The sequence below is a fragment of the Equus asinus genome, chromosome 8, assembly GCF_041296235.1.
Source record: "Equus asinus isolate D_3611 breed Donkey chromosome 8, EquAss-T2T_v2, whole genome shotgun sequence".
Classification (NCBI taxonomy): Eukaryota; Metazoa; Chordata; class Mammalia; order Perissodactyla; family Equidae; genus Equus; species Equus asinus.
In genome coordinates this window covers 31,900,084-31,911,479 of record NC_091797.1, presented here as the reverse complement: position 1 = coordinate 31,911,479, position 11,396 = coordinate 31,900,084, and the positions used below count along the sequence as shown (strand labels likewise).

The window sequence follows — 11,396 nt, the reverse complement described above, 5'->3', positions numbered from 1 at the left end:
AAGAGACAAAAGCACATGATTATAAAAATTTTGAGGTCATCATATCCTAAAAGTTACCCGTGTTTCTTATATCTATTGTCCCTTCGCCGTATCCAATGATGGGAAGTGACTTGTGTGTTTATCTTTGAGAACACAAAAATGCAGGAGACCATCATGATATGGGGATATTAAGGGCTTTCTCCTAGCTCAGCTAAATATTCCTAATCAAAGAATACAGAAAACTCAAGATAAAATAGGGAATGTAGCAAAGAAACCTTCCTGATCCACATGTGACCAAAATTCAGGAATATAAATAAAAAACATTATTGTATTGTGATGTAATCTTCTCTTTCTCTTTTCTTGCTACTTCTTGTCCTTGAAGTTGCACGAAGCAAAAGATATTCACTCCATGTTTATTTGAGAAAAACTTTATAAAGAAATGTGGGCAGAGGTGAGTTCAGGGCATAGCAGGCCATAAGGGTTGAATACAATGGGGAGGGAGAAAGAATGTAGACACGGTACTGAAATCAATACTGGGGACTTCCAGGACTAGGGCAGGGGCTGAGGAAGCCACATGGATGACATTGTTTGCAGGGTCACTGAACCAGGACCAAACCAAATCCTGAGAAAGTATGCTCTTGGTAAAAGAATAAGGGCCAAGTAGGAAACCTTTTCATGCTGAGAAGCTGGGACAGAAGGTTCTTCTTTGAGTGTCGTCATCTACACTTCAGTTCAGGAGTCCTGCAGAAGACAGAGGAGAGTGTTGTTTCCAGACCTAACTCTACAAGCAGCTTCCTTTCCCCTCTCTCAGGGCCTCATGATAAAGCTCTACAGTAAGAAGGGGAAAAAATTTTAATGTCACCTTGAGCCAATGCTACTTCAGGGAGCAGGCCACTTTATTAAGTGGAGAGAAGCTTTACAGAAAACTGCATGATCAGAATTCAAAGCCTTTCCCATTATTTCTTCTCTCATCTTGTCATCTCTATCATCTGTTCTAGGAAAACCAAACTGATCTCTAAAAGAGGATTAAATAGCATTACCTGCTGGCTGAAGTCCTGTGTGTCCTGGGAAAGAGAGGGGAAGATATATAGTTAAAGGTATGGAGGCCAATGTGTCCCCAAATACGATGTTCCCAGCCTCCCTTCCTGAGATTTCTCTAATAGGACAACCCACAGGGCAGAGAGGAGAGCAGAAACTGAGAGTGTGTGACCCATGAAGTTTCTGTCACACAAATCCAGTGTAATTTCATCAGCCTTAGTGGCTCTCCCTGCGTTTGTCTCAGGATCTCAAAGCAAGATCTCCATGCACGTTAACCCTTCTCTCATCTCTATGGGCCATAACTTCTGATGTTTCAACACAGTAACTATCCACTGTTGATTTCTCGATTTCCAGGAAATTTGAGGTTGATCAGTTACAGAAAGGCTTTATACAGGGTCACTGGTACACAGAGAACTAACTTGAGCAAAGCCATGATTCTTCTCCAAAAGGCCTGTGGGGAGTCTCAGCTGCTGACAGGGTCCTCACCTTTCTGGTTCCTGCAGTGGAGGAACAGCCCTGCCCCAAGGAAGAGCAGACCCAGCACGAAGCCGCCGACTCCACTCAGCATCTTGCTCTGCGCAGACTCAGACTGTGCCCCTGAGAAAAGAAGCCAGGTTTAGTGATTTTTATCCCAAATACAACTTCCCTAATTGAGACTCTGGGATTAAGATGCTTGAGAGGCCGGCTTGGTGGCACAGCAGTTAAGTGCGCACATTCTGCTTTGGCAGCCCGGGTTGGCCAGTTTGGATCCTGGGTGCAGACATGGCACCGCTTGTCAAGCCATGGTGTGGGAGATGTCCCACATACAAAGTAGAGGAAGATGGGGACGGATGTTAGCTCAGAGCCAGTCTTCCTCAGCAAAAAGAGGAGGATTGGCAGTAGATGTTAGCTCAGGGCTGATTTTCCTCAAAAAAAAAAAAAAAAAGATGTTTGAAAATGGGGGAAGAAGGCTGCCCTGGAAGAACTACAATAGTAGGCCATTTCTGGAAAAGAGATTTAAAAATCACATTGAGTAGCTACAAGGTTGAGGCATTGAACTCATTTAAATATCACAACCCTGACATAAGGCCACTAGTTTAATATCTGATGGAAGAGGAGGCTGGGACTCCGTGAGGCTGAGTAGCTTGTCTAGGGGGACACAGCTAATAAAAGGCAGAGCTGATACTGGACTCCAGCCATGTCAAGAAGGTCCCTACATTACAGAGGATGCACCTCTGCTCAGATCACAAAGAATAACTCAGAGCAACAGTGCCAGGAGTACAAGCCCAGCCCGAACAGAAGACTGGTGCCCAGAGCCAAGGGGGAACCATGCCATGACGTGTGATATCATGGGAAGACTCAAAACAGGGACAATCTCTCCTCTGCCTGCCAGGCATAATTGCCTCCCCAGGGGGCATAGGTATTTACAGAAACAATCACAGGTCTACCCCCTGTGACCTGTGCTGAAGGCAAGGAGAACAAGGAGCAAATGAAAATATGGTGTGGGGAGAGGAGAAACCTGATGCTCAGGGATAAGCAAAGTGCCCTCCTTGGTGGGTGAGGAATTTATGGGGCCAGAGAGCTTCTCACTCCATTCCACTGTGACAGGGCTCGTCAGACTTGGGTGCTCCACTTGGCAGGTGTAGACCTCTCCACTCTGAGGAACTGTCTCAAGCATCACCATGGTCTGGAAGGTCCAGTCTCCATTACGGATCAGGCCTGTGGAGACGACCCCAGCCTCCTCTTCCTGGCCGTTCCGGAACCATCTGACTTCAATGTGGCCTGGATAGAAGCCATTCACAGAGCAGACCAGGAGGTTGTGGTGCTGCAGGGGCTGGGTCTTTGCAGGATACACAGTGACTGTAGGTGCAACTAGGAGAGAAGAGGTGGAGGGAATAAGTGAGGAGGACAGAGGAAGTCTCCTGGGCTGGCTGCCTTTCTGCCTGCACTCTCCAGTCCCCAGCTCCGGTCTTGGGCAGGCCTCCCTCCAAGCTGCCCATGTGGCCCAACAGGAGTTAGTGTCTTAAGTGTGGAATTAATCCTTACAGCAGGGGCCCATTGGATTTGAGAGATGTTCAGGAAATTTGTGGGTTTTTCCCCATGGCATTAAATAGTTATTTATTGTTGAATGGAAGTGTTTACAAATCTTTGTAAGGCATTTAGTATATTAATTAAAAGTGTGATTTCTGGAGCCCAGGATACCTGGGTTCAAATACAGCCTCTGTCTCTTCTGACTGATCCTGGGAGAGTTTTTAAATTCCTCTATGCCTCAGCTCTCTCACCTATAAAGGGAGTAATAATGCTAACTTACCTCTTAGGGTTATTTGAGCATTAATGCACCTAAAGTACATAAAACAATGGCTGGAATTTAGCCTTCAATATACATCAGCTATTTATCATCCTTGTTTGCTTGGAGAGAAAATATGATTCAAAGCAGTGTGGCTAATTGGGGAAAACCTCAAGGTAGATGGAGATAGAATGTGAAATCCTGGGAATGCTACACCAGCACCTTAGAACACCACAGAAATGGTTCTACGCTGGGAAGCAGGCATCTAGACAGAGGTGATTCCCTAAGTCTGTGAGTTGAGTCCCAAGAAGGGTATGATTCCTGAAGGAGAGGGAAAAGAGCAAGGAAAGTGATTCATTTAAGAAAGTTCTTATAATTACATCAGCAGATCAATCCCTCTCCTTTGCCAAATAAGCATATCTATTATTGGAATTGTTATCATTTCACAACTCTCTCTTTTTAAGCTGACATTTGAGTTCAGGGCACAGTCTAGGATTCATTAATGTGTGCTTAGTGCCTGAGACAATTCCTGACACTGCCACCCTCAATACATACAATTAAAAAAAAAAAAAAAAGAGAAAACTGGGGAAAAACATCTTTATAATACCACAAAATGATAGAATTAAGATTCATGGTAAATCATTGCTAACAATTTTGCAACATATTTCATTAAATAAAAATGTTTAAATTCCTAGCATAGAAAGTAATAAACAGAATCAAAATATAAACCACAAACTGGAGAAAATGCTGAACCAAATGTCAGAAAAGTGTTAATCTTAATGAATAGAGAACCACTAAAATCACTGAGAGAAACACTAGGACCCCAGAGGTGATAGACAACGATAATTCTTAGAGCAATAACAACAATAAGCCAATAAATATAAGAAAATGTTCAAGAACTTTAGAAATCAAAGCACTAAAAGTTAAAAATTAAAGAGAGAAATTGTCAGCCGCGTATTTGGCAGTACTGAAAAAAAGTCTAGCAAAAGGGAATGGGAAGTAAATTGTTACAACTGTAAAAAGAAATAATATGTAACTACTTAAATAATTAGCTTCTGAAAATAGTAACATCAGTATGGTAAGTCACAAAATTATAATTCAACAGACTAGTTTCACAGTCATTTCACCGAGGTAAAGATTTACACACTAAGGAAGAAAAACCACACACACAAGAAACCCAAACTTAAAAGAAGTCTCAGAAAGATCAGAGGTGCCTCAGAGTCCCTCCCACCTCCTCAAAATTAAGTCTGATACTGGCGCTGGCCCAGTGGCATAGTGGTCGGGTTTGTGCAATGTGGCCTGGGTTCACGTTGGATCCTGGTGCAGACCTGCGCACCACACATCGAGCCATTCTGTGGTGATGTCCACATATAAAATAGAGGAAGATTGCCACAGATGACAGCTCAGCACCAATCTTCCTCCAGCAGAAAGAGCAAGATTGGCAACGGATGTTAGCTCAGGGCCAATCTTTCTCAACAACAAAAATAAATAAATAAATAAAATTCTGATACTTTTTTTTCAATGAAATGAGTATGTACAGCAACATAGGCACACTTACTTCAGGGGTTTCAGGATTAGGAAGGGCGGATGCTAAGATCAGTCGGTGACTAGTTTCCTCACATTCTCCCAAATCTTTTACAGTACTCATCTCTCCTCCCCTGAACCTTCACCCCAAACACGGACTCCACCTTAACTGTCCCTCAGGATGTGTCTAACCAGTTTCCTCCCTCTCCAGCCTCCTGTGTTGCCACTGTCCCTCCCCCCTCCTCCTCTCCCACGGAGACCCCCAAGCCCAGGGCCGCCTGAAGCTCCCCTCCTGCAGCCCCACCCCACCCCTACCCAATTCCCTGTTCAGTCAGACCCCAGGCCCAGTGCCCCCACCACCCACACACATTCTCTCTGTCCCACCCCATCTCACAGTACAGCCCTCACACACACAAACTTTGTCCCCCCACAATCACACACTAACAAACCACACACTCTCTCCACAACCCGCTCTCACATACATGGTCGCTTGTAACTTGTACTCGCTCACAGTCCTACACACTCACCGGGACTGAGTCTCTCTCTGTCTCTGTCTCGGTTTCTATCTCTCTCTCTCTCACACACACACACACACTCCCCCGCGCTCACCTCGCCGCGGCACCAGGAAGTTGTCAAGGACGCCGTAGTTGTGTCTGCACACCGTGTCCACCTCCGCCCGCTTCCGCTCCAGGACGTCCTTCCGCCCGTTCCAGTACTCGGCGATCGGCCGCCCCAGCTCGGTCAGCGCCCGGTACTCCCCCACGTCGCTGTCGAAGCGCACGTACTCCTCCCCGTTATAGAAGACTTTGACCAGGTATCGGACCCTCTCAGTCCCGTTGGAGAAATGACACTCGAACTTAAGATACTCCAGGAAATGTGCTGTGGGGACAGGAAGGATCCGGTCAGCTGGGCGGGCTCCTGAGAAGAAACTGACGGCGACTCCCACCGACGCGGGGCACCCACGCGCAGGTTGGGAGGCTAGCACACACCTGACTGGCTCCACTGACACCCCCAACTACCAGCACCCCACGGGCTCGTCTTTCATCTGCCTGCAGCGGAGGGAAGCCGGGCCGGGCGGAGGAGATCCTTCTTGTCTGGAGCCATTCAGGATCCACTGGGCTTCTGTGTTTGGCTGCAGACCTCTAAGCAGGAGGTGGACTAGGATTGGCTGCATCACCACCTCCTCCTAGACACCTCCACCTGAGAGACACTCACCGCTCCCTCCCCTCATCCCACAGCTCTTTACCCATCTTAAACACGTCCCATCTCCTTATATAGTGCTGACTTTGTTTCAGGCCCCTGCTGTCCCCTGGGAATCCCAAGAAGGGAAAAACAGACATCTTCCCTCCACTCTCGAAGCTTAAAATTTAGTGGAAGTGTTGGACAAAAACCCAACCACACAAGTGTTTATACAGGAGTGAGAAATAAAAGTGTGGAGTTCTAGAAGAGAGAATAACAGGATGATCTCAGTTACCTCAGGATGCTGGAGAAGAGGTCTCTGAGTGATATTTAAGAAGTGACAGGAAAGGTGAAGGTGATGTGAGCTAGAGAAGAGTGAGTGTGTGTATGTGTTTGGGGAAAAGGGGAAGCACGTTTGAGGTAAGGGTAAGACCACATGGAGAAGCTTGAAAGAATTGATGAATTTCCTCAATAAACCAGAAGAAACCAGTTCACTAAAGCACAGATAGTGAGAGGAAAGAGGATAAAAGATTAAACTGGAGAAATCAAGTAGAGCCAGGGACTTAAAAGCCTTGTAGGTGATGTTAGGATTTTGAATTTATTCTAAATGTAGTTAGAAATTATTGGAGCGTTTTAAGGAGATTAAAACTATGATCCTAATGTAGTTCCACAATTCCTTATCTGAATTTCCAAATCCAGAAAGCTCAGAAAAACAGATCTTTTTAAAAAATTTGATGCCAAACTCGTTTAGCAAATCTGATCTGATGAGGTAAAGGGTCAGACATGTCTCAGAGCTCTTATTTGTTAGCTGGTCACATGCACTTCTGTAGTTTCAACATATATAAACATATATAGATACATAATACGTATACATAACATGTTTATGCATATGTGTATATGCATAACATATGCACATCTGCATACATCTACATATGTGTATATATTTTTGATGTTTTTTGTCTTTATATTTAATTGAACTGAAAAATTTTCAGGGGCTGGCCTGGTGGCGCAGCAGTTCAGTTCGCACGTTCCGCTTCTGGGCGGCCCGGGGTTCTCTGGTTCGGATCCCGGGTGCGGACATGGCACCGCTTGGCACACCATGCTGTGGTAGGCGTCCCAAGTATAAAGTAGAGGAAGATGGTCACGATGTTAGCTCAGGGCCAGGCTTCCTCAGCAAAAAAAGAGGAGGACTGGCAGTAGTTAGCTCAGGGCTAATCTTCCTAAAAAAAAAAAAAATTCAAAAGAGATAAAAAAGTGATTAAAAATGAGACAATTAAATGGCAACATCTGACATTATCAATAGAACAGTACGTAGATTATTGCAAAAGTTTGATACGTTTTACTGAAAAATCTTTGTGGCAGTCACCATTTATGACTTATAAAGGCAAGTTTTTGAAAGTTAACAGAGATGATGAGTGAGACAATGAAATATTGAAAAAAATCACATAAGGCAAAAGATATAAAGATCTTGAGTTTGCATTGATTGAATGGATTCAACAAGAAAGTGGTGAATTGATGCACCTGTCTAGCTTATTATATTTTTTGTAATTAAACAAGCAAAACAAAAAGCCACTAATAACTGAATTGGGAGATGAGTGTGTGTATAAAGTGTGAGTCTAGAATTTTTAGAAGCAGGACAGTACAAGCCAGTGTTTTCCACCTCAGCACTGTTGGCATTTTGGATGAGAGAATTCTTTGTTGTGGGAAGGCTGTTCTGTACATTGCGGAATGTCTACCAGCATCCCTAGCCTCTGCTCACTGGATGTCAGAAGAAGACTCCAGTTGTGACAACAAAAAATGGCTCCAGACATTGCCAAATGTCCCCTGGAGGAGGAGGGGGCAAAACCATCCCTGGGTGAGAACTGCTGTTATACCATCTGAAAAACCTACGGTGAAAAAGCCACTGTTAATTATGTAGCAGTTGAGAATTATATTGAAAAAAATTTCCAATATTCTATCTGATAAAAACCTTGGTCCTGAAGAAATTTATTTTGCTGGAAAAATACCTCTGCACTGGGAACAGATTCCTAAAAATCGTTCATAGTGCCTAATAAAAGAATATTAAGAGCCAGCCCTGATGACCTAGTGGTTAAAATTCAACATGCTTTGCTTCAGCGACCTGGGTTGGGTTCCCAGGCGTGGAACCACACCACTGTCTTGTCAGTAGCCATGCTGTGGTGCCTGCTCACATAAAGAGGAACTTACAACTAGAAGAACTATACAACTATGTGCTGGGGATTTGAGGGAGAAAAAGGAAAAAAAAAGAGGAAGATTGGCAACAGATGTTAGCTTAGGGACAATCTTCCCCTGCAAAAAACTAAATAAATAAATCAAATAAATAGATAAATAAAAGAATATTAAAAGCTATTATGACTTCTAACCAAAAGATGACTGTTCTTGGGTGTGCTAATGCTTCAGGCTCACCCAAAACAAAGTGGGCAGTGATTGGAAAAATCCAAAATCCAGGATGTCTGAAAGATCTAAGTATTTTACTTGTACATTATTTTTCAAAAAAGAAAATATAGATAACCAGGTATGTATTTTTTACCTGGCTCAACAACCACTTTGTCAGTGGCTTGCATTCATTACAGGCAGGCTGGACTGTGAGAAAACTGTAAAATGTATTGTCCTTGTGCCATTACTCCACATATTGCACTCCTGAACTTCTTATAAAAAGTAAAGTTTTTGGCTTTTAATTTCCCCCACTATGACACCTGTGTTGAAATCTATGAGCAAGGAATTTTTGTCCCAGGGAGAGCAAATATAAACAATTTTTAAACTCTATTCTTGCTGCAGTTTACAGAGGCCTGCAAATCCATGGTTTTCTGAAAGAAGTCAATTGCTAGTGCTTACTATAAAGCTAATAATTAATAAATCAACTTTAACAAATGTTTGGTGCAGACTTTGGGCTATCTTCATGTTTATGAATGAACTAGAAGAGGAAGATTTTGAAAACGATCATGTCATTAATGAAAAGAGAATCATATCAAACTTCAATATATGTAAAAGCTCATCAGACAAAAATCTAAATAAGTCAGAGGATGCTGACATCAAAAAAATATTGAGCACTGACAATGAGGACCCTTTTGGACATTCCCAGAGTGATACAAAATTTGTAGTGATGACATTGAGAACACACCCCCACTTGCTCGCTATGCTTCAGCCACTCTAGCCTTCTCTCTGTCCCTTAAACACAGAAAACATCTTCCCACACCTCAGCCTTTCCCCTTGTTCTCTCTCCCAGCAACTCTTGTCCCTTGGATCCTTCACTTGACTGGCTTCTTCCCATCATTTATGTCACAACTAAATGTTACTTTCTCAGAGAGAGCTCCCTAGCCACCTGAACTGAAGTCAAATGACTCCAATTCACTCTGCTCCATAACTCTGATGTATTTTTTTCAGAGCACTTATTGCTCTCTGAAATGTTTTCTTTGTTAAGTATTTATCGGGCTTTTTCCTCTGTCATTAGGCAAGTTCCATGACAGTAGGGGACTTTTCTGTCTTATTCAAATAGAATTCTCTAAGCCTAGAAGAGAGCCCAGTATTTAATAGTTGCTCAGAAAAATATTTGTGTCTAAGTGAATAAACCTGGGGTCTTGGGAATTGATCACCGTGGGCATCCTGGAAAGCAAGAAAGGGCTCAAGCTCCCACACTCTTTTATTCTGATGACACCTTATATCCCGTTAGTTTCCTGTGAGAAAGTCAGACAACATTCCTCTTTCTCCTCCTACTAGTTGAAAAGAAACAATCACAGGTAAGGAAAAAGTGATTTTAAGAAAGAGGGAAAATTTCATTCCTTTTCATCTCATCCAATGGATCTGTTATAGTGCTGAGTGTCTGTGCGAACTTTGGGGATTTTCAGTAATGGCATAGCTGGAGAAAGAATAGGGAAGAACTGGAAGAAGAGGTAAAGAAACATGGCTAATTAAGGAAAAGAGAGGGCAGGATGAATGAACCTACAAGATTTGGAATCAAGACCTCAGTAGGCCCATGAGTTCCCTTGACTTGCTTGTTTGCTTCTAGCCCTATGGGAGGTAAACAATATTCACACTCTTTATACTCTGCTTAGATCGTATACTTTGAAACATATGAAATTGCTATTTGACTATTTTTGACTTACAAAACCGGAATTTCATACAGCTTATCCTATACTAGTTGAATCCCTTCTTGTGGGCTCTGACCAGAGAAAGGGAAGAGGTATGAGAAACTGAGAGTATAGAAAGGTTCAAAATTGATTCATAATGAATGCTAACCTATGCCAGCTTTTCATAAGATGCCTTAAGTTCTTCTTCTTAAGTTCAACTTCTGTCAGAGACCCTCTAGGACAGGGACACAGGCCTTATAAACATTGGGGCTCAGGGATAAAGGAAAGGAGATAATGCGGGAGACTCTTAATACATGCTCACATCGGGAGAGGAGCCAACATCATAGATCCTGTTTAAGACAAAACACAGGATCTCCTAGGAGAAAACTTCCTAATTCCTTTTGATGCCCCATAAAATTTTCAGAGAAATATTCCATTTTTTTCTGGCATAAATCAACATAATAAAGGGAACGACTGGATGAGGAATTATCTTGACATAATTATTTCTAACTCTTCTCAAGATCCTGAGGTATTGGAATACAAGACTGTAGGGATTTTATTAGAGGAGAGATGAGAAGAAATGACCGATATATATGGATGCTCCTCAAGCAGCTCTTGTAAACAGCACAAGCATCCAGGCTCCTTTTGTTGTGGAGTCAGGGATCCATATGATAAAGATAGGTGGTCACTGAAGAAAATGTCACAACTTTTAAGAGACATGGCCTGGACACAGTGAAAAAGTTAACTCCCTTCTTCCCCCTGCCCCACAATAGCTCACCACCCAAGGTGTGCACTTACGTCGGGTGTCCCTGGCCCAAGCCAGAGGAGGGCTCAGCGCCATCAATATCACTGTCAGACTTGCCATCCAGGAGCCTCCGGGGAACCACAGACACACCATGCTGGAGAACAGGAGAGAGAGGGTGCAAGGGAGCAGGCAAGTCTCACTCAATGAGGACTATGACCCTCCTCCACCCACACCCCAAGTAATACCAACTAGGGAACTCATTTCTTTGTTCCTGGATTGGGTAATCTCAGTGTTGAAAACCAATCAGCAGCAGATATGAATAGCATCATCAGTTGCTGGTCAGAGATTCAGTTTAAAGGTCCTCTTCTGAAACTTAGATTTCTTTCCTTAGAAGGATTGTTTGAGTTTGGTACTTCGAAAGTTTGATCCAGTTGTATCTGAAAATTTTTAATTGGGCCCCTGTTGCAAGCCAGCTCTGTGCAGGTCAGTGATGTGTACATAAATTTGAGCCTTTTAGGGGCATTCATCTCTCTCAATTGTAGACACTGCTTTGACAAATATATATTTGTGTGTCTAGAAG

At 43.2% G+C, this 11,396-nt stretch overlaps 1 protein-coding gene across 1 annotated transcript; it reads right to left on the bottom strand.

The window, feature by feature from the left end:
• Positions 1–380: 380 nt before the first annotated feature.
• Positions 381–11,104, bottom strand: LOC106830318 (DLA class II histocompatibility antigen, DR-1 beta chain-like). The gene is made up of 6 exons (XM_044776357.2): positions 10,870–11,104; positions 5,417–5,686; positions 2,587–2,868; positions 1,504–1,614; positions 1,020–1,043; positions 381–720 (listed from the first exon to the last, which is right to left on the bottom strand). Exons 1-6 carry the CDS (start codon positions 10,967–10,969, stop codon positions 707–709), a joined length of 801 nt encoding a protein of 266 aa, XP_044632292.2. The 5' UTR covers positions 10,970–11,104; the 3' UTR covers positions 381–706.
• Between the last annotated feature and the right edge of the window lie 292 nt (positions 11,105–11,396).